The sequence below is a fragment of the Canis lupus genome, chromosome 4, assembly GCF_003254725.2.
Source record: "Canis lupus dingo isolate Sandy chromosome 4, ASM325472v2, whole genome shotgun sequence".
NCBI classification, from domain to species: Eukaryota; Metazoa; Chordata; class Mammalia; order Carnivora; family Canidae; genus Canis; species Canis lupus.
The window spans coordinates 35,703,850-35,727,516 of NC_064246.1; the positions used below are offsets into that span (position 1 = coordinate 35,703,850).

At 47.9% G+C, this 23,667-nt stretch overlaps 1 protein-coding gene across 13 annotated transcripts in view; it reads right to left on the reverse strand.

Moving 5' to 3' along the window:
* MCC (MCC regulator of WNT signaling pathway) overlaps positions 1-23,667 on the reverse strand; it is a 305,067-nt gene that overhangs the window by 22,897 nt on the left and 258,503 nt on the right. For 11 of the 13 annotated variants that reach the window (XR_003131184.3, XR_007410039.1, XR_003131183.3 and 8 more), the window contains 3 exons: positions 16,927-17,160; positions 11,773-11,873; positions 979-1,101 (listed from right to left, as the gene is read on the reverse strand). Coding sequence is in view for 8 of the 13 variants with exons in the window: in XM_025435387.3 (XP_025291172.1) it covers positions 979-1,101; positions 11,773-11,873; positions 16,927-17,160 (458 nt within the window). In the remaining 5 variants the exon portion in view is untranslated. The remainder of the gene's footprint in view (positions 1-978; positions 1,102-11,772; positions 11,874-16,926; positions 17,161-23,667) is intronic. The other 2 variants (XR_007410040.1, XM_025435388.3) reach the window with 1 other exon arrangement.

Here is a 23,667-nt window from a genome sequence, read left to right on the forward strand (position 1 = left end):
GTCCTCCCGGTGTGGTCTGAGGACCCAACTCCCAGGGATTCCCAAGACCCTCTCAGGGAGAGGCCTCAGACACCCCTCAGGTCCACATGAAGCTCGGTGTTCCCTTGATTTCAGAACAGTACATTGCCTGTGAAGTGGAGGTGCTAATCTAGCTGCCTTCTGTTAAACCAGACATTAAAGAGATTTGCAAATTGTAAAAATAGTGCCACTTTTCTAATGATCTTTTTGGAAAATAGGTCTTTTTTTTTTAATGAATGCCAGTGTGTTACATGTAATGAAATTATTTATTTATTTATTTATTTATTTATTTATTTATTTATTTATTTAGTAAATGAGTAAAAATTCAGAAAAATTTGTCTCAGTTTTTCATCAACAGATAATTTCTGGGAACAGAGTTCTTTGAGGTCCTTAGGTTTTCGTGAGCTTCCGTAAAGAGATCCAGAGCCCAAAAAACTTGAGCTTGTCTCACAGCAGTGCTCCGTAGTGTTCCATGGGATACTTAACATTCCTCACACAGGGGCATCTGGCTGGCCCAGCTGGTAGAGTACCTCTTGATCTCAGGGTCATGGGTTTGAGCCCCACGATGGGGGCAGAATTTACTTAAAAATAAATAAAAAAATAAATGTTGCTCATATAAAAGTTAAAGAGCTAGTTTTGTTTGGAAAATATTGGCTTAAGCACAATTTTTTATTTTAATTGTATGACTTCTCAGAACTTTTATTGTATAAATTGTTAAGGGGATTATAGTATGCTGCATTTCCCAAACACATCTGAGGCCCCAAGGACAAGCCTTTACTGAACATTTCTTAGTTTTCTATGAAACACTTTGGGAAATGATGTATTAGGGAAGGCCAGGCTTGCGGGAGGGTGGCAGACTGGTGAGGACTTTCCCTTCCCTGTTCCCTAGGGATGGCTCCCAGCAATTAAGGAAATACCCTCCCTGGGCCTCCACTGGGAATCCTCAAATGGAGAGTTTACCTGTTGGCCCGCTTTAGGTCATTAACGAACTCCGCTGATTGCTGGTGCCGGATTTCACTGCTCTTGGTGAGTCTTTCCAAGGCGCTCACCAACTCTTGAACTCTGGCCTTCAACTTCTTTTCTCTGTATTGAGGAGAGACATGGCATGCTTTGAGTAACCCAACAAGATCGGGGCTATTCCCTTTGGAGTGGTGGCAGAGAGGAGGAAGGTTCAGCTTGCCAAGTCAAAAGGCAGGTACTAAAAAGGTACTAGAGGTACCTCGAGGTCCCCCCAGAACCAGAACATCTCAGCACTGCATTCCTGAAGGCTGATTTGAGCGCACGTTCTTTAACGGTAAGGGCCCTTTACAGAGCTCAGATCTCAGTATATGTCACAAAGGAACAAGACAGAAGGTTGTAGAATGTGGAATCTGAGGCAATCCAGAAGTTCCTTTCTGCCATGGGCATACCAAATGCTCAGCAACAAGTGCAGCTTGACACAAAACCTCATCTGGGTTCCACACCCCTCTTTGCCAAGTGTGCCAGTAAGCATCTCTTAAATCACTGATTTGAGAAGAGGAGTCTCTGGTCTGGGCGGCCACCTTGGACAAGTGCCTAGTCCGTGAAATCAACATGATCCTAACTGCAAAAACAAAAAACAATAGTGATAGAGCAGAAATTGATACTCTCCTTTTAAAGTTCCTTGGTTCCCCTTTAAAGTACTAAATTAAGGGTGCCTGGGTGGCTCAGTCGGCTAAGCATCAGCATTTGGCTCAGGTCATGATCCTGGGGTCCTGGGATGGAGTCCTGCATAGGGCTCCTTGCTCAGTGGGGAACCTGCTTCTCCCTCCCCCTCTTGCTATCCCTGTGCACTCTCTGTTAAATACATTTAAAAAAAAATAAAGTACTTAAATTAGATTTGCACTTTGACAGCCTCCCTCCCCCAAGGCTTCAAGTTCCATGGGCTCTTTTTACTCCTGGAATATCCCCAAGTAAGGGGCTTCGGGCTCTGTTACAGGAGGTTTGTAGTGACCAATGGGCTTACTGCCTTCCTCTGATTCCCCGGAGCAGAAGACCTGGGCAGGGAAACAGTAACAAGCACCCTCCCTAAAGAGGTCCCCCTGTCCCAGGCACAGTATCCCTGCATAGTCACAGGGCCCTGTGCAGATCTGCTCGCATGCAGCACAATCTCATCTGTTTTATTTAAGCTCAGCAGGCTCCCAAACTGGCATGTAGTGTCTTACCCAAACGTATCCCCAGTGCTGAGCACCACGCCTGGGTGACAGCAGCTCAGTGACGAGTTGTTAAAGCAGCTCCAGCACAACTCCCTGAAGGTATCTGATTCCTTGGAGCATCATGAGAAACCAGATTGGTGGAAGAAATAACTCTAAAAATGATTCATGGAAGGCAATCTAGGAGTATCTAGCAAAATAAAAAATGAACATACCCCTTGACGAGGCAATCTGATTTCTAGTTTTTCTTACAGGGTGTGTAGGTGTGTAAAGACACATGAGATTACGTGGGTTTACTTCAGTATTGGTTACAACAGCTGAGAATGGGAATCAATTGGGGGACTGGTTAAATTCCACAAGATATAATGGTTCTATTGAAATACCTGCAGTCATTTTTAAAAAGCTCAGATCAACATACACTGGCATGGAAAAGTGTTTGGTAAACAAGTCAAGGAGGCCGGTTTTGCAAAAACAACTAAAAATCTGAATGTGAATGGCTGAGATACTCTAACAATACACCTGAAAACTACCCACTATTCAACAATGGGTGACTCCTGGAAGGGGGTGAATGAAGGCTTTCCTTTTCTACTTTCCTCACTTCTGCATTGCTTGAAGATTTTATAATTTTGTATGCTTTCTGTAAAGTGTGAGAGCCAGTCTCAATGGTAACACTTCCTGTAGGAGGGTTGGGGGGGGTGGCCTCCAGGTGGAAGGCTCTCAGGGGCTCAAATGGTTCCGCCCTTCCCGGCTTTTCAAATCTCTTTTACATTTCTGCCTCCAGCTACTATAAGCTCAAGTCAAGCTTTTCAAGCTCCTTAAAGAACTGCAACACAAAAATCTAGCCTTGCTTTTGTGAGGATGGGGGGGGGGGGGAGGGGTGTTTAAATGAAACCTAACAACCAGCTCTGAATCCGAGGACTCCTGATTCCTAGCATATCCTCCCACCCACTCTAAGGAAGCCGGAGCCAGAGCAGCTGCAGAGGAATTCCTGAGGAATGTGTCTCTCCTGGGCCCGAGCAGCCACCAGGAAATCTCAGATCTGGCTGCATTTCCTGCTGAAATCCAGAGAGGGACTGTTTCCTAGCAGAAGGGAGAAGGGTCTTGGGAGAGTGGTGCCCTACAGACAGCCCTCTGTTGCTGAGGGAAGGCCAGGAAAACAGGAAGACTTCTCCAGCTTCTCTCTGGCTATAAAGAATGGGGAAGGGGTTTTTGTTCTACGTTTTGTTACTGTTTCGATTCTTTTCTTTCATTCAAAAGTGGATTTAATGATGTAAAGGGGAAAAAAATTGTATAGGGAATTTAAAGTATCACCATGAACTCAAATTCAGAGCACAAACTGCCCAGAACACCCTTTCCCACTCCCCAGTTACATCCACACCCGCTGCCCCACCTGATGAGAGCACAGAAATCCCAGCCTCACCACAAAACAGGGTTCCTTTGCCCAGTACCCAGGCCCCTGGGGGATCGGAGGGAACTTTCTGGACCTGGCAGGCTCTAATGGGGGACCCAACCTGGGAAGGTAGGAGAGGCCCTCAAAGACCCTGCCCAACCCAAACCCCCGCCTCAGGGGAGGGGGCAGACGCCCTGGGAGCTGAGAACTGCCCCCCACAGAACTCCCTGGGCCTCAGAAAGGAGATGGAAGCACACTTGTTTGTACAGTGTCCAGGACAGAACTAGGGTGCTGATTTATTTTTTTGAAGATTTTATTTATTTATTCATGAGAGACACACAGAATGAGGCAGGCTCCCTGCAGGGAGCCTGATGTGGCACTGGATCCCAGGATCCCAGGATCACAACCTGCGCCAAAGGCAGATGCTCAACCACTGCGCGACCCAGGCATCTCCAGGATGCTTATTTATTTAAGAATATGAAGATGAGGCCAAACCTCAAACCTAAACCTAAAATGTGGGTTACTTTACCTGTTTTCATTCGAGTGAGGCAAACACCTAGAGTATGAGTCTTCCCTCCCAAGTGTTGTTCATGGACTGAAACTAAGCCACTTTGAAGGAACAGTGAAAGGGGATTTTACCTCCATTTTGATCTTTGTACTTTTTAATTAAGGTTTTCTTTCCAGGGCAGCCCGGGTGGCTCAGCGGTTTAGCGCCGCCTTCAGCCCAGGGCCTGATCCTGGAGACCCGAGATCGAGTCCCACGTCGGGCTCCCTGCACGGAGCCTGCTTCTCCCTCTACCTGTGTCTCTGCCTCTCTCTGTGTCTCTCATGAATAAATAAAATCTTAAAAAAAAAAAAAAGTTTTTCTTTCCAGCTCGTTACTTAACTCAGACAAAAGATCAACACGCAAAGCATCCCCTGAGGGAACTGAAACTATCCCTCAAAAGCAACGACGGCCCCCATGAGCCAACAAGACCCCAAGACCATGATGGATCAGATCTTTAGTGCACAGTTGCACATCCCCACAGACTTCTGTCCCACCTGTTCCTTATCTAGACCTCGGAGTATTTTCAGCACTTCAGAGGCAGCATTTATGATGTTAGTCCGCTGCCTTCCCAGTGTTGGCCTCACTGAAGTAAATTCCTTTCCTGTTTCACCACTTGTCTCTCTTTGGATTTTGTCAGTGCAAGTGGTAGAACCTGGCCTGTTTGGGGGCCAAGGAGCACTTGTGGGTCCAGACCCACACCTCCTGGAAGGCAGCCGAGTCGTGGTGGCCGAGCACCCAGGATGTGGCTGGCCTGAACTCAGATGTGTGCCAGAAGTGTAAATACGCACCAGAATTTAAAGGGTTGGATTTGAACAAAAAGAATGAAATACTGATTACAGGTTGAAATGATATTTTGGATATACTGGGCAAAACATTTTTATTTTTAAGTTTCAAATGTGGCTACTAGACCATTTAAAATTACCCATGTGGCTTGCATTTGTGTCTGGTGTCCTACCACCAGTGGGCAGCGCTGCTCCGGGGCCAGGGCATGTGTGCAGCACAGCACCAAGGGCCCTGGATTCTGCCTCAGTAGGTTTGGGGTGAGGCCCAGAACCACATTTTAAAAAGCACCCAGGTGATTCTATCTACCAAGCAGATCTGGGAAACTGGTTCTGGCAAAGTGTTCTTCACCTGGTGCCGTGGATGACCTCCATTCAGTCTCAGGAGGCTCTGGACTTAAACATGAACCAACACGCAGGGGCACACTTTCTGGAAGCCTACCGTTTTCCTCAGCTCGAAGTTAGACGGGGATGAAAATCCAGGTCCCTTTGGAACCTCAACCATTTATGTCCTGTTCCTTCTGGTTTCTAGTTGTGATCTTCTTGGCCTTCAGCCGAGAAGAAGTATAGTTTGTCCAGGTAAGGTAAATAAGGCTAACTCAAGCACTTTCCTGGGCTCCACACAGGTAAGAGAGTAAAGCTTACCCCTACGTGTTCCATTTGCCCCTCCACTGTTTTCTGGAGTGCCCAGGACGGCATAATCCCATCCTCCCTCCTTGTCTTCTGACTCAGGAACACACCTGCAGTGGCAGGTGGAAAGTCACTGTGGGGTCACACTGCAAGGCCCCGTGGCACCTGCCTGCGCCTGGAGTGGCATCTCCGGCTCCACCCAAAGTGATGGTTCTTCCAGGGGCCAAGGGTCCTGCCAACCTCTCTCTGACCACATTGCCAGCGGGTGGTTTCTCTTTTCAAAGACAGCGCCGGGTAGGGTACTGCCTGGGTGGGGTACGGCCACAGAGCCCGGGAGGTGCAAGGCAGGGCTCTCTGGCCCCCAGGGAGGCGTATGCTATTACCAAGATGAAAAGACCAGGGCTGGCCAGTAATGGCAAGACCGAGCACGGTAGGCAGTGCAGGAGCAAGGGGTCGGGGGCTCAGGGGCGCCTCCCGTGGGGCCATCATCAGGCCAAGCCACGGGGGACACGGCCACACAGCCACAAGGCCCACAATTGCTCATTAGATACAATTAGTCATGGAGGGAGCTGTGGGCACAGGTGACTCCTCTGTCCCTCGCCTCCCACATTTAGCCCTATAGGCTGGTCTCCACTGCCACAGCTCATGAGGTCGCCTGGGACCTTGGGATCTGGGGTGCGGGTCTGTCTGGACCTCACTTCCCTGCCCCGCAGGCCTTCACTCCCTGCTGCCTGCATTCCAGTCGCACCCCAGCATCCCCCCCCCCCCCCCCCCCCCCCCCCGTCTTCTGCACGGATCCTCCCTGGCTGCTGCCTCGAAACCCCAAGTACTGAGGATGCAGGCGGAGATCGTAATTTGTGTCCTATCCTTTCTTTACTTGCCTCTCTCCATTCCCATTTATGCTCCTAAAAACTCTATGTGCTGAAAACTTCCAACTCATTATGTCCAGGCCTTCCCTTGGATCTCTGGACTTCTCTATTTGACATCTCAACTTAACAGGCATCTTCTACTTAACCTGCCTGGAGTAGGACCTTCCAGACCATCCTTCCGTCAGCGACAGCAACACTGCTGCCCAGCTACCCACACCAGTGTTGAGTAAACCCGTCTCCTCCCTTTCCTGGTCCTCCACCTGCCCTCAACAACCCCTGGAGGGCAGTACTACTAGCATTTTGCAGATGCAATTAAAGCCCCAAACAGCTGATTTTAAAATAAGGAGATTATTCTGGGTAGACCTGACCTAGTTAGGTGAGCCCTTAAAAGGCGCTGGGCTCTACTGAGAAGAGATTTAAAGCTGGCAGGGGATCTGATGAGTGGGAGGTTCTCCTTGCTGACTCTCAGGATGGGAGGGGTGGTGAGAAAGGCATGTCAGAGACCTCGTGGGGCCAAGTTCCCACGGGTCAACAGCCAGCAAGTAGAGCTTCAGATGAGAACATGGCCCTAAGCAGAGAAGCCAGTCATGCAGTGCCCAGCTTCTGACCCACAGTCACAGGACACTGTAAGCTACTAAATGGGTGTTGTTTTAAGCCACTAAGCTTGTGGTGATTTGTTACACAGCAACAGAACACTAATCCAGGGTAACCATCAGATTTATACCTTACAAAGTCACTTGGTTTGGCTGCAGGACTTCCCCTATTACTGAGGCCTCAGGAGCACACGGATGTGCTTGGGAGTCTCCTGCCTCAAACCAGGTCCCTACACAACAATCTTCTCTGGCTAGCTTGCCTGTTCTCAACCAACTCCAGTTTGAGTGACTGGTCACCCTGCTGTGAAACATCTCTTCTTGACTCTTGTGTTCTTCCTGCTGGTAGATGTGTCAAGGTCTGTCATCGAGGTCTCTGCCTCATGAGTGACTTGCATGCTGGTGCAGGTCTGTGGGCCAGGGAAGGGGGAACGGGAGGTTTCCCATTCTGTCTCTGAACTCTGAGACCCTACCTCCTGCACCTGCCTGTTCCTGTGTGGGCCAGCTCCCCTCCCAATAGGGCACATCTGGGTCCCCCAGAGCTGGTGTCTCATGACCACACCAGTCAGGTGAGGCCCACTTGCCCCAGATGTCTCCTCGCAGGGATAAGACACACGGCCTCTCTCCAAACAGCAGTGGCTTGTTACTCATCAAAGAGAGAAAAAGATGTCTCTGCAATCCTTTGCCTGACAAGTTGGGCACATCTGGTCCCTGGACAGAGTGGCCACTTTCATGTGTAAAGGCAGCATTTTACAGAATGATCCTGGTGGGCCTGGGAGCCTGGGACTGAATGCCCCGAGCCTCCTGCAGCAGCAGGGTGGCTGGTCGGTACAGGTGGCCATGGTGGAGCTGGAGCCAGGGCCTGGTCTCCTACCAAGTGGGATCCTGCCACGTGGATGTGGAATCATCTGAGGTGGTCACCACATCACCAGGCCCCTTCCTTTTTTTTTTTTTTTTAAGATTTTACTTATTCATGATAGACACAAAGAGAGAGGCAGAGGTGTAGGCAGAGTCTGTGGGACTCAATCCCAAGACCTGGGATCATGCCCTGAGCCAAAGGCAGACACTCAACCACTGAGCCACCCGGGCATCCCACCGCCCCCTTCCCAACTCTTTCTTGTCCTCTAGCACTGAAGAGTCCAGCATCCCTACCTTTTAACCAGTATGACCCGGGGTCTGTGTGTTAGAGGAGGTTTGCCTCCTGACCCCTGGCAGTTCACTTCCCCTCGGCATCTGGTAGACAGATGTACTAGGGGTGCAAAGGTTCCCATCTGCCCACACCAAGCACACTACAGTGGACTGAGTGTTCAGGTGAGCCCACATGAGCGGGCTCCGCTCATACCCATCTGTAAGCACCTGTGCTAGCATGCGGAGGTCCAGCAGAGAAGGTGAAGGCAAGCAATGTCCCCACTGCTTCCCTATGTGACTACTCAGCTTTGCTGTGCCCGTTCCCATGCCACCCTCATCATACAGAGAACAACACCTGCTCCTCACTGCCTCCCCAGAATATGATGGAGATAAAACAGCCTCTCCTCTCAGCTGTGCTAGGTCCCAAAGGCAGGCTACACAAACACCATGTCACTACAAAGACGACTCATTTCTGAAAATACACTCTCAACTGCATCTTTACAGTTCACTTCCCTGCTGGAAAGGTCATTCATGGAAATAGTAGACTAACAGCAAGAGAGGGATTTGAGATGAAGAAGGGTTTTGTGGCATGCATCTTGTGCAGAACACAGCAAAGATCAGGTGCCTCAGTAAGAAAACCTGTCCTGTGCAAGCCTGGAAACCTGGTCATCCAGATGGGTTTGATGGTAACACTGGAGCCAGTAAAGTGCAGTAATGTTCATGCAAGTGGAGGGAATGGAATCAGACCAGATGGGAGGCACGCAGTAAATGTGTGATTGTCTGGAGTCCTGGTTTGGTTCCAAGCAGAAGGGAGGGCGTTGCTGGGCTGCAAAGAACTGGTGGAAGCTGAAGTCCGGCAAAATAGCCAGCGGGGAGGCTTGCCTGGGACAGGACCATGACCTAGAACCAGCCACCAGGATGCCACAAGGCACCTTCCAGAGGAGTTTCTCCTCCAGAAAAGGCCACTGCTGAGCCTGTTCCCAAAACCCCTCTCCACTCCTGCTCTTTGCAGCCTGGATGCCTGGGCCTACAACTTTGGTGTTTGCAACCATCTTTTTCTAAGGGAGGGACTATTTCTGAAAATACAGGGCAGATTCCCTCAACGGACTCCAACCACAGTTTGGTAGTGATTTAAGACCTTCCAAGACGTTAGTTTCCACTTGATTTTTAAACATAAAAACACTCCCAGACCTCAGCTCTCAGGTGTCTGAATTATGTGCCCTCATGAAATGATTATTCCAGTTCCTCACCTATATTTACAGTATAATGATGTTATTTTTCTTTCTCCTGTAGCCCTGTGGGTTCTTTCTGGGCTCCATCTCTCTGGGACTGGATCAGAAATCCACACTCACCAACTTACTGGAAGCCCGAACTAATGTGGTCTCTCTGTTTCATCGGTGGAATCCTGCATCCTACTTGTGCCAGCAAAGGCCTTGGGGGTTTGGGGAATTTGAAAAATTGAGGGGCTTAATTTACTGATACAATATCCAAACAGCTCCCAGTTGGACGCGGGGAGTAGATTTGCATCCAGGTTTCTGGCACAGTCATTAGGGTTTGTTGAGGTATTTTCCCTGGGCTACTTTTCTCTTCCTGCCTCAAACCAAGCAATTACAACTTAACCTCATGGCCAGAGGTGCTGGCAATGTAAAAACAGAGTTATTACAACTTGGAAGGAAAGACACAAAGGGACAGTGAGTAAATCAGGAAGGCAGTGAAGTTCCCCCCACAAGGCAGCCTTCCATCCATCCCCAGCTTGGAGGCCACACTGTAACAATCTGCCCCAGCTGCATCAGGACAGCAGACTGAGTGGCTACTGTAGCTGGTTTCTCCTACCCCAAATCCCCAGAAATAATGGGAAACCCATTTTTAAATATACTCAAGCATGTCAGGAGAGCAAGGAGTGTTCTTTGTATACCCGAAACCATGAGCAATCATAAAAAATAAAAGGCAGATTTTTATTCTTCTTGAAAAGGGAAACCACAACTCAAGATGCACAGAGAAGAAAGCTGCTATGAAAGGAGGAAGGAGATTCAGAGGTGATCCAACCAAAGGTGCCAGCCATGCAAGCAGGAGGGGACCAGACACTTGGGCCCGTATGCATAGAGAGGTTGTCATCAGCCAGCAGGACAGGAAGCCCAAAAGTTGGGCTTATGACCCCAAACCAAAAGTCACAAAACTCAACTCTAAAAAGAACTCACATGTGAGAAAACAGAGTTAATACAGCAAACAGAAGAACATTTTTAGAATATATGTAATAAATATCCTCAGATAGCCTCATTGTTAAAAAAGAGGGATAAATTTCATCACCAAAATGAAAAAACTCAACATAGAAGCTACACATCACAATGGATATAGCTGGGAATGAATTCGTGGGCTGGAAAGATGAGACAAAGAACCTTTCCAGAATAGCTACATGAGCTCCTATACATTTGAAATGTTAACTGGTTTAATCTGAGATGTGTTGTAAGTGTAAAATACATACCAGATTTGAAGACTTAGGGAAGAAGAAAAATGAGGAGAAGGAAGAAAAACGATCTTATACATCAGTATAAGATACTGTTAGATAGATACATAAGTATAAGATACTGTTTAAAATACAGTATTTTAAAAAAAAATACTGATTACATATTGAAATGGTATTTTGGATACACTGGATAAATAAAATAAATTAGAGTGGATTTACCACTTTCTTTTTACTTTTTTTTTTTTTTTAAGTAGGCTCCATTACTAGCATGGACCCCAACGCAGGGCCCTGAACTCACAACCTAGAGATCAAGACCTGAGCTGAGATGAAGAGTCAGACGCTTAACCGACTGAACCACCCAGTCACCTGCCTTTTACTTTTTTTTTTTTTTTAGAATTTATTTATTTATTTATGATAGTCACACGGAAAGAGAGAGAGAGGCAGAGACACAGGCAGAGGAAGAAGCAGACTCCATGCACCAGGAGCCCGATGTGGGACTCGATCCCGGGTCTCCAGGATCATGCCATGGGCCAAAGGCAGGTGCTAAACCACTGCGCCACCCAGGGATCCCTCCTTTTTCTTTTTGAATTTGACCACTAGAGAATGTGAAATCTCCCAGGTGGCTTACATTCTGTGCCTACTGGACAGCATTACAAAAGGATGGTGGGATGATGCAAATTATGATGGGGGAGACAGATCCAGGTGGGTCAGTGTGTTTCTCCTTGCAGAAGGAAAGGAAGAAGGGAGGGGAAGAAACACTGACACTAGAGGAAAAATGTCCAGGACTAAAGAAATACACACATAGGCCTTCTGATTGGGAAGAGCCAGTGATGTTGAAAGGAAGTGTTGCCACCAAGTTGGGTATGAGACAAAGATGACTGTTGGATCATCGCCATTTAACACTGTCTTGAAGTTCTAGTCAATGCAAGAGCATGACAGAAAAGCAAAGAGTGAGACATCTTCTACTTGCAGGTGAAATGACTGCCTATATGCTCTCCCCGTCACTCCCTTTCAACAAGCCTGGCACCAGCAGGGCCTCTTCTTCACGGTGATCCTCCCAGGCCTGGGGAAAAGTAGAGCATATCAACCCCTGCTCCTTCCCTGTGATGACCTACAAAGAGCTGACATGGGCAGCCAAGAGAAGTGGGAATGCATTGCTCACCAGGGCCGTGGGACTGGTGCTTACCTACGGATGGCGCTGGCGAACTCCGCAGGCAGCTCGCTGTCGCTACACGTTGTCCTTAGTTCAGCCAGTGACAGAGCTGGAGAGGCAGCATCAGCACATTCCTGTGGACAGCAGACACATTCTGGTTAGCCCTGGGGCCAAGCCTGAGTGCACCTTGGAAGCGTAAGACAGCTCTGCTCCACTTATCAGGACTTTTGTAGGCCGGCTGGTGGGTAATGGGGACTCCCAGTATGCTCTGAGCACTCCACACATGTCCTCCCGGACTTGATCATCATGGTGACCCTTTGAGGCAAATACTATCATTATCCCCATTTACTAAGGAGAAAACTAAGGCACAGAGTAGTTATGTTGCCCCAAGTCATCAGCTAGGACATGGTGGAACCAGGATTCAAACCCAACTCAGCTGGCTACAGATCTGTGCTCTTCACCACTGGGTTAAGCTTGTGATTCATAAAAGACAAGTAGGAAATACACCTGAGTGTCTTTGTCCCTTCCCCCCACCCACTTCTTGGGAGAAGATCAATCTTTTCTAGATTTAGGAGCTTTAGTGGGTTCAGTTTAATCTTCTAGAAAACCCAGGAAAAAGGGAAGAAAACAGATGTCCACCCTCTGTGTGTGGATTTTTTAAAAGAGAGAGAAGAGAAAGAGAGACTGGGGAGGGTGGGGTGGGTGGGGTAGTGGGGCAGAGGGAGGAGGAGGGGCAGGGGGAAGGGAGAGAGAGAATCTCAAGCAGGCTTTAAACCCAGTGTGGAGCCTGATGCAGGGCTTCAAACAGAGCTCCACCTCATGACCCTGAGATCATGACCTGAGCCCAAAGCAAGAGTTGGAGGCTTTAACTGACTGAGCCTCAAAAGACCCCATTTTTTTTAATTGAAGTAATTATACTTGTAACTTGACAAGTTATATCCATTTCAGTTGTGATCCCACTCACATCTAACCTTAGACAGAATTTTGATGTCATCTAAACCCAATCATTTCATTTTATAGATGAGGAAGTGTCAGAACCAGAACTCTTAAATCCTTTTTTTTTAAACAAGGAGATTTTTTTTTTAAGATTTTATTTGTTTATTCATGAAAGACAGAGAGAGAGAGAGACAGAGACAGAGACAGAGACATAGGCAGAGGGAGAAACAGGCTCCATGCAGGGAGCCCGACATGGAACTCGATCCTGGGGCTTCAGGATCACACCTTGAGCCAAAGGCAGGCACTAAACCGCTGAGCCATCCAGGCGTCCCAGAACTCTTAAATCCTAAACTGAATCCGGACTACTCATAAAGCAACCATCATCACCATTGGAGCACTCTACTTTCCCCCTCTGTGCAGACAGAGGGCAATGGCTGTGCTGCATAATCCAGTGGCCCAAAGGGTGCTCATCTGACCACTTGCCCAGCAAACACGTGCTGAGATCTTCAACAACCCAGGCTTGAGAATAAAAAGCTTGTGGTCCGTCGCAGAAGATGGAATATAAACAGAAAGTTGTATCTCGATGGGATTAGAACCACAAGGAAGTATAAAGTGAGTGCCAGAAGTCCAGATGACAGGAGGTCACAGGGTCTCCCTCAGCCCACTCTGGAACAGGAGGACTACACCCAGGGCTCTATGCAGCAGCACTGCCAGCCTCTGCACACCTCTCTCTGCTGTGTCCTCTGTCTACACTCCCCACCCTTCTCTGTCTTGGTCCTGCAGACCCAAGCCTCTTCCACAGGTCCCTGGCATCTGTTTTGACCCTAATGCCCTCTCTCTTTTCTTTATGCATCAGCTCCCATATGATGTTAACATTTCATAAGAGTCCTTAAAGGGTGGCTTTGTCTCACCTGGTGCCTCTCACTGAACATGTCTGGTAGGATCCACTGCAGAGAGACAAGAACTGCAAAAGCTGAAAGCAGCCTGGGTAAGACTTGGGACCCAGCTTGTTAGCTGGAGGGAAGTTTTAAAGGCAGCACAACATCCACCCTGTAGAACCACAGTGGATGTCCTACATCCAAACCTTGCCTGCCACCTGTTTCCATAAGGCCTAAAGGCTAAGTATTGTTTTTCTATTTTAAAAAATCATGAAAAAAAGAATATTTTGTGATGAGTACAAATGCTATGAAATTTCAGTGTCCATAAATTAAGTATTGTTAGAACACAGCCCACACCTCTTTGTGTCTACACTATATGTTCACGCTACAGGTCTAGAACAGCAAAATTATGTACTTGCAGAGGAGTCTGTGTGACCCGAAAGCTGTAAGATAATGGCTTCTGGCTCTTCACAGTTTGGCAACCCCTCCTACATACAGACTGCCTGCCTCATTTACTGACAGACAAGACGAAATGAATAGCCCAGAAGGGAGATTTCATTGAACTAGTAGATGGACCTGATATTTGAAAGACAGGATAATCAGCTTACAATAATTTCATTACTTAAACACCACAAGGTACTCTTAGAAAGCTTCTTACTTGAATGTAAAAAAAAAAAAAAAAAAAAAAGGAAATAAAACCATCTGGCTTTTTTCATTAGATTTCTGTACTTTGGGGCAGCCCAGGTGGCTCAGTGGTTTTAGCACCGCCTTCAGCCCAGGGTGTGATCCTGGAGACCCAGGATCGAGTCCCACATTGGGCTCCCTGCATGGAGCCGGCTCCTCCCTCTGCCTGTGTGTCTGCCTCTCTCTCTGTCTCTCATGAATAAATAAATAAAATCTTAAAAAAAAATTTTCTGTACTTTGAAGTCATTCCACAAAACACAGTGTTTCCCCCGGTCAAAATAAACACCAAGAACTAGGAGAAAATGCTCAGCTCGTGGGCCTTCTGGCAAGAGCTCAGTGAGTCCATTTCTACCACACCCTAAGAACACACTGGAGCTCTGTCCCAGAGAGACTGCTAGCAGACTCAAATGGCTATACAAAGACTTTTAAGGTGTTGGCATGGAAGGGGAAACCCCATTATCTTGAGCCCCAGATATTACCACATGAAACTCTTCATAGGCTGCTGCCCACCTGGGCTCCTCCGGCTGGGGGCAGATGGTTTCATGGTTTCACTCTCACAGTGACCTCTCCTAAGCCCAGACTGGAGCACATCATGCCCTGCTGCAGAGCCTTCTGTGATTTCTCATTGTCCTCAGGACAACACAGCCACCTGACCTCTTTAGCCAATGTACCAATTCCTCTTCCCCCTGGGTCTTTGCTCTTGGCATTCTATTGGCTTACAGGGGACTGACTTCTCTGCCTCAACCCTCTTCGTCAGGCTGGCTGCCACACTCTACTGGCTCTGAGTCCAGGAAACCTATCCCAGATCTCCACATCTGGGCTCTATCTTGGGCCCGTGGCCTCCCATCTTGCTAGGAATTGATCCTTGGTCTTAGGTCACTGTTTGACAAATCCTCTGTTTCCCCGTCAGTGTTCCTCTCTCGGGAACAGAAACTCCTGGAGCTGCCTCTAGCACCTCATCGGGACCAGCTCCCACCTATCACATGAATGGATGATGAATGAGTAGCCAGGTCTTGGGAGAGATGGCCCAGTTGGGTGCCATGACTGTGAACTCCCTTAATTCCTCTGCTAGTGCGAGGTAGAGTGTAGCTGTGGCCCTTTGAGAAGCACATTCTGCAGTTCTCAGCTGTTTGGGGAGTGACTACTAACTGCCACACCAATCAGCAAGTCGCATCCTTTACAGGTATGAAACTCTCCCAGAGACTCCCTGCCTTTGGGCTGTAAGAAGCCACTCCTGAGATAGGCAAGTCAGCGTGTGCCCTGGATCCTGGGCTGGAAACAAACTGGGGTCAGGAGAAGCTAGCATTTATTAGGAACAGGAAGTATGATGCAGATTACAGAATGTCAGTACCCTGGGACAAGGGATGTAATTCTTCTGGGTCCTGAATATTTCAGAAAAAGACTTCTGGGCTCATGGGAGTGTGAGACGGCAAGATGACATCCCCTGTCAGCCCACGCTCTGGGACACACTGTGTCTGATCCAGGGCCTGCCTTCCTCCTCATCTGCCTCGGAGGCTTCCTCCTTCCCCCGTGCCTGACGTTTGAAATGCCAACAGAAGCTGAGGTGCCAGCATGAATGAGACAAGGACGGCGGTTAGCCAAACCGGGGTTAAATCCCGATTCTGCCATTTATTAGCAGCAAGACCCCCTCGTCTCTTGTCGGCCTTATCTCCCTCGCATAAATGGGGACACCTCCTCCTTAGAGCTGAGATTTATAGGAGGCCAACAAACGCAATCATCAGCACAGATGTGACCTACAGTAGGCCACAGGCGATGGTCGCCATGCCAAGCAGGGGGGCCAAGGAGGCAGGCCGGCGTCAGGTCACTGGGTGACAACACAGGTGACTCCCTGGATCAGACTGTGGCACAGGAAAATGCTTTAACTAGTATCTAAAGTGGGATTTTTTTTTTTAATTTTTTTTTTTTTAATTTATTTATGATAGTCACACACAGAGAGAGAGAGAGAGAGAGGCAGAGACACAGGCAGAGGGAGAAGCAGGCTCCATGCACCGGGAGCCCGACGTGGGACTCGATCCCGGGTCTCCAGGATCACGCCCTGGGCCAAAGGCAGGCGCTAAGCCGCTGTGCCACCCAGGGATCCCCTAAAGTGGGATTTTTTTTTAAGTGGGTTTGGTTTCTTTGCACTCAAATGTTACCTTCTTTAAGATATCTAGAAAGGGGAAAACCTGGGTGGCTCAGTGGTGAAGCGTCTGCTTTGGCTCAGGGCATGATCCCAGGATCCTGGGATCAAGTCCCATATCAGTCTCCCTGCAGGGAGCCTGCTTCTCCCCCTGCCTGTGTCTCTGCCTCTCTCTGTGTGTCTCTTATGAATAAATAAATAAAACCTTAAAAAAAGGGATCCCTGGGTGGCACAGCGGTTTGGCGCCTGCCTTTGGCCCAGGGCGCGATCCTGGAGACCCGGGATCGAATCCCACATCAGGCTCCCGGTGCATGGAGCCTGCTTCTCCCTCTGCCTGTGTCTCTGCCTCTCTCTCTCTCTCTCTGTGACTATCATAAATAAATGAAAGTTTAAAAAAAAAAAAAAAACCTTAAAAAAAGAAGATATCTAGAAAGGCTTGCAGTTCCCATGCAAATAAGGAAACTGAGGCTGTGGGGCAGGAGAGGTGGTGGTGGTGACCAGGTGGGAGGTAAAGGCAGAGGCTGGGGGTCCCCGCGTCCCTGCTCCTACCTTGCCAGGCTTGTCTTTGCCCCCGCTGCTGGTGGAGCTCAGTGAGCGTGTGCGCTGTTCCTTCTGTTCCTCCACTTCGGACTTCAAGTGCTCAATATGTACCAGGTAGGCCTGCTCCTGGGCCTCCCGCGTGCTCAGCTTCAGCTCCAGGGCCTTCTTCTCCTTCTCCAGTAGGTAGAGCTGAGCCTTCAGCTCGGCCATCTCCTCCTGCGGAGCACAGATGCTATGAGGTCCCTGTGCAGTGAGAGCAGAACCACACATGGAAAAGCAGGCACATGGCGAGGGGTCTGAGACTGACACACACACCTGCAGTGGGGTTACCACTTCGCAGGTGGGACAAGATGCTGGGGAGGAAGGAGACAAGCCAGCTGTCTCTGCCATCTAAAGGACTGATGTGTGGACAAAGGCCTGTGCTCTGTCACTCTTTGGACCAGAACGGAGATAAACAAAGGGGAGCTACAGGCTAGCAGGCTTGGTTCACTGTAAGAGAGACTGTTACAACAACCAGAACACACCTCCCCCGCCACTCCTTGCCACCCTCAATGGGCACACCTGTCTCTGTTGGAAACTGGTTTCCCGGCATGTGTAGGCCATGCTCTATCAGTCAAAGAGGTTGGGAAGGGGGATGGTCCACACAAAGCTGTGTCTGACCAGCTCCCTTTTGATTCCCATTTCCTTTTCCCTTTTCCATGGGCTCAATCCACATACTCAACCCTCCCCAGTGGCCCCTTGGCACCCCGCAGCTGAGCAAGGTGAGTGGGGTGTACCCATACCAAGGGTATCATCTCAGCTTTTTAATCTACTTCAGGAGGCCCAAATGACATCAATGGAAACAGAGTCCTTCACAGGTGACTGCTCATCAGATTAACTCCTCAAAGGGTCTTAGAGAACTCCAAGTAGAGTTTTCTGGGGGCAAGTGAGTAAGAAGTAACACCAAAACTGGAAAATGCTGGCTTGGGACCAGGAGCCAGATAACAATAGCCACCAGCATTTACTGAGCATGTAACACTGTATTAGATGCTTACATCATTTAATTATTCCAATTTGAGGGAGGCTTTTTTTTTTATTGGAGTTCAATTTGCCAACATATAGAATAACACCCAATGCTCATCCCATCAAGTGCCCCCCTCAGTGCCCATCACCCAGTCACCCCCACCTCCCACCCTCCTCCCCTTCTACCACCCCTAGTTCGTTTCCCAGAGTTAGGAGTCTCTTGTGTTCTGTCTCCCTTTCTGATATTTCCCACTCATTTTTTTCTCCTTTATTCCTTTCACTATGTTTTATATTCCCCAAATGAAGGAGATCATATAATGTTTGTCCTTCTCCGATTGACTTATTTCACTCAGCATAATACCCTCCAGTTCCATCCACATCGAAGCAAATGGTGGATATTTGTCGTTTCTAATGGCTGAGGAATATTCCATTGTATACATAGACCACATCTTCTTTATCCATTCATCTTTTTTTTTAATATTTTATTTATTTATTCATGAGAGACACACAGAGAGAGAGGCAGAGACACAGGCAGAGGGAGAAGCAAGCTCCATGCAGGAAGCCTGATGTGGGACTTGATCCCGGGACTCCAGGATCACACCCTGGGCCAAAGGTAGGCACTAAACCGCTGAGCCACCCAGGGATCCCCTCCATTCATCTTTTGATGGACACCGAGGCTCCTTCCACAGTTTGGCTATTGTGGACATTGCTGCTAGAAACATCGGGGGGCAGGTGTCCCGGCGTTTCATTGCATCTGTATCTTTGGGGTAAATCCCCAGCAGTGCAATTGCTGGGGCGTAGGGCAGATATATTTTTAACTCTTTGAGGAACCTCCACACAGTTTTCCAGAGTGGCTGCACCAGTTCACATTCCCACCAACAGTGCAAGAGGGTTCTCCTTCCTCCACATTCTCTCCAACATTTGTTGTTTCCTGTCTTATTAATTTTCCCCATTCTCACTGGTGTGAGGTGGTATCTCATTGTGGTTTTGATTTGTATTTCCCTGATGGCAAGTGATGCGGAGCATGTTCTCATGTGCATGTTGGCCATGTCTACGTCTTCCTCTGTGAGATTTCTGTTCATGTCTTTGGCCCATTTCATGATTGGATTGTTTGTTTCTTTGCTGTTGAGTTTAATAAGTTCTTTACAGATCTTGGAAACTAGCCCTTTATCTGATACGTCATTTGCAAATATCTTCTCCCATTCTGTAGGTTGTCTTGTAGTTTTGTTGACTGTTTCTTTTGCTGTGTAGAAGCTTATTATCTTGATGAAGTCCCAATAGTTCATTTTTGCTTTTGTTTCTCTTGCCTTCATGAATGTATCTTGCAAGAAGTTACTGTGGCCGAGTTCAAAAAGGGTGTTTGTTGCCTCTGTTCTCCTCTAGGATTTTGATGGAATCTTGTCTCACATTTAGATCTTTCATCCATTTTGAGTTTATCTTTGTGTATGGTGCAAGAGAGTGGTCTAGTTTCATTCTTCTGCATGTGGATGTCCAATTTTCCCAGCACCATTTATTGAAGAGACTGTCTTTCTTCCAGTGGATAGTCTTTCCTCCTTTGTCGAATATTAGTTGACCATAAAGTTGAGAGGGTCCACTTGTGGATTCTCTATTCTGTTCCATTGATCTCTGTGTCTGTTTTTGGGCCAGTGCCACACTGTCTTGATGACCACAGCTTTGTAGTACAACCTGAAATCTGGCATTGTGATGCCCCCAGCAATGGTTTTATTTTTTAATATTCCCCTGGTTATTCGGGGTCTTTTCTGATTCCACACAAATCTTAAGATTATTTGTTCCATCTCTCTGAAGAAAGTCCATGGTATTCTGATAGGGATTGCATTAAACGTGTAAATTGCCCTGGGTAACATTGACATTTTCACAATACTAATTCTTCCAATCCATGAGCATGGAATATTTTTCCATTTGAGGGAGGCATTACGAACATCTCTATACACGGACAGGAAACTGAGGCACGCAGAGGGAAATCCACCTGCCCACAATTACTGCATAAATTGTAAGCCAGGCTTTCTGGCTCTTAACCACTAAGCTATTATAGTCCCTCCCTCAAGGTGAGCCCATGCATGACTCTGGTCATGTGATTCTACCACTACATGACCAGATCAGTCTTTCCAGCTACCTCTGTGATCTTACTGAGAAAGATGATCTCTTAGGGGCACCTGGGTGGCTCAGCAGTTGAGCGTCTACCTTTGGCTCAGGTCATGATCCCAGGGTTCTGGGATCGAGTCCCGCGTTGGGCTCCCTGCATGGAGCCTGCTTCTTCCTCTGCCTGTGTCTCGGCCTCTCTCTCTCTCTGTGTCTCTCATGAATAAATAAATAAAATATTTAAAAAGAATTCTTTCTGATTCACTGCCTTGAGAAGAATTCACCAAGGTCACAGATTCTAGTGAACTCTGAGCTGACCCTTTTGAGGTAGTAAGCCACAGGCCTGGTATGTTCTTCTGGATAAGCTAGGCCTGGAGTGTAGATGTTCTCACTCTCCAGTGTAGGGAAATACCTAGAGGGCACCCACTATGACTTGTAATATTCAGATCAGGGCCAGGGGACAGAGAGGAGGTGGCACTGGATATGTAGAAGGCAATGTGCTCAGTGACTACTCAAAAGCAGCACCCAGAACTTCCCTAAAGATGAAATATAAAACTAGAATGAAAGGTGTTTCCATATACTGAGGCCTTCTCATCTTTTGCCATCAGAAGCAGGATTCTGAAGGTTCTGGCAACACTGCATACTGAGCTAATGGGAACGTCACACCCAGAACATATAAATGCAAGCTTGAAAGAAGGTAAAATGAATCCATGGGTGCCAGAAATGAAGAAGGAACTCTGCCCAAGAAGAAAAGCAAGGTGGCCACAATACAGGCCAATAGAGTTCAGATCACTATGGAGGCCTGAGGGCCTGTGCTTTGAGCACCTGTGTTAAGGGCAGGGCAGAGAGCTTGAACAGAGACCCCCTACATGAACCAGGACTCTCAAAGTACTGCGTAGAGTAAAAGGCTAGAAGACTTCCTTTTTGGAGATGTGGTGAGGAAACTTAGCCCTCATGGTCTGGGTGGGAAAAGGGAGAAGAGCCTTTTGTAAGGAATCAGAGCCACAAAGCTGTCCTATGTAGATGTGAAACAGGAATCCTCAGCCAAGAATGTAAAAGAATGTAACTGGTCCTAAAACTCTGAAACCCATGGGTCCCCACAGATCCATGTACAGAAGCACTCTATAGGCATATCTAAAACCCAGGACCCGTGAGACCCTGTAGAAGACACAATCTCCACTGAAGATGGGCTGGTACATACCCTGCCCCCAAACCACACAAAGAGAAAATGGAAACAAATCATGTGAGATAGAATCAGCATTTGAGAGAATCAGAGAAAACAGATGGAACACTAGAAAATAAATATCTAAAACAAAGAGAGGAAGGAGGGTCACCATGGAAAGAGGATATTCCAAAAAGAAGAGTAGATTTGAAAAGGAATCAAGTAGGTCATCTAGGAATGAAAAGGTGTTTACTAAAGATCATGCATAAGAAGTGAAAAACCCAGAAAACCTGAGTTTCTCAGCAACCATATCCTAGAATGAAATGGTGAAACCCAACATAATCTGCTGCTGGTGGTTTTGGAATGGGTGCGCACATCCCCTTGAGCATAACGCATAGGGAAGGGAGGGAACTCTGATGTGTATCCTTTAAAAAACCTCAAAGGAAGGTAAAGAAGCCAGAAGATAAGCATTGGTTGCCTCTGGATCATATTATAGGTTATTTCTCTCCCAGCTTTTTATAATAACTGCTCTTCTATTTTTTAAATTTGAATTAGAGAGATACAGTGAGAGTGAGAGAGAGAAGAAAAAGGGGGGAGAAAGGAGAGATACTTAAAGCAAGCTCCACACAGTGCAGAGCTCAAAGCAGGGCTCGATCTCAGGACCCTGAGATCATGACCTGCGTCAAAATCAAGAGTCAGAAGCTGGGATCCCTGGGTGGCTCAGTGGTTGAGCGTCTGCCTTTGGCTCCTGGTATGATTCTAGAGTCCTAGATTGGACTCCCTGCAGGGAGCCTCCTTCTCCCTCTGCCCGTGTCTCTGCCTCTCTCTCTCTCTCTGCATGTCCTCTAATGAATAAATAAATAAAATCTTAAAAAAAAAAAAAGAGTTGGAAGCTTAATCAACTGAGTCACCCAGGTACCCCATTTCTGCTCTTTTAGACTATTTCCATGAGGAAATGAGGTATACACATTTTATTTTCAAATAGCAAAGGGATTATTTTATTCCACCAAGAACGTCTTTCCTGGCCACAGTAACTGGAATTTATCACACACGTTGGCTTGAATATAAAAAGGAAATCCTTTAGTCTTTAGCCACATGAAACATGATGATTGGAACACAGAACAAGAGGGCAGCTTTACAGCTCAGGCCGCAGTGTGCAAAGGACCACAAACAGGGCTCCTTATTGGGGAAAAAGGCACTGTGATGATGGACCCAATGCCCAGCTCATGGGCAATGAGAGGAGAAATCAGCCAAGGTGGCATAAGGATTCCACAGAGGGAACAGAAGTCAGGGTCTGAGCTGAGTGGGTGGGACATGGTAAGCCAGCTCAGAAGCAAAAGGCTGATTCCTAATCTGCTGCCATCATCTGAAGTTTTTCTAGGACTCAGCCAGACTCAACATTGAGCAGCCACCAGGGACAGGAACATATTGAGCAAGTGACCCGAGTGCGTTGGGTTGACCACTGCTGTGGCTCCTCTTTCCTCTCCAGATGTGGGCTAACCAGAGAGGGGGTGCCAGTCTCTCCCAGAGACAGTGCTGGTTCCAACAGGAGACACCAGTTACCAGCTATTAATTCAGCACTTCCTTGACCACCTGGCCCAACAGACCTGCCTCTGGTCTCCTCAGCTGGGTTCTGTCCCTGAGAGCTCCTCCTTCATGTCTCAACACCTGGCAGCCAGAGACACTGCACAATCCAAGACTGAGCAAATCAGGCCTTTGTGCACAGGAGAGTGGGGTTTGGAGAGCAGGCTTGGGAACACGGCTCCCAGCTCTCCCTCCCCAAGCTAGCAGGCCGGGCTGCAGGAGCAGCCCGTCCAAGTGCCCACCTCTGCCACAGTCCTGCTGAGAGCTGCTCGCAGCCCTACAGGACCATGCTCCTGGCGAGTAGTTATTCTGTTTCCACTTCACCTGGGTACACAATACAATATACTCAGATCTCAACTTCCTGGAGTTCTTGCAGATGCCACAGGTTAAGGATGGTCCTCTGACACTGCCTTCACTTCACTTCACCCACCAGCCACGAGTAGTGGGGGGGGGTCCCCAGGCCACTTGCACTTCTCACCAACTCAGGGGCTTGCACAACTTACTCAGGACCAAAAGCTTGCTAGACTCAGGAAAGCATGTAACAAAGATGACAGTTTTACCACGGGGCATGCGCACAGGGGTGCCTGGAAGAGCGCTGAAAGCAGATCTTTTTTGAGCCTTGGTGTCCAGGGCTTTTACTTTCATGACTGGCCACAGCTGGTTAAATCACTGGCCACACAGAGAAACTCAATCTGAAGCGTTCCTCCCCTCCCTGGAGGTCAAGGTGCTCAAAGTCCAATCCTATAATCACACACTGGATCCTTCCAGTGACAACTCTTGTGCTGCTGCTTTCAGGGGTCCCACCAGGTGTGGCCTCATTACCACAATAAAGACACTGCTTTCACTCAGGAAATGACAAGGGTTTTGGAAGCTCTCAGCAGAAGTGGGGAACACTACCAGAT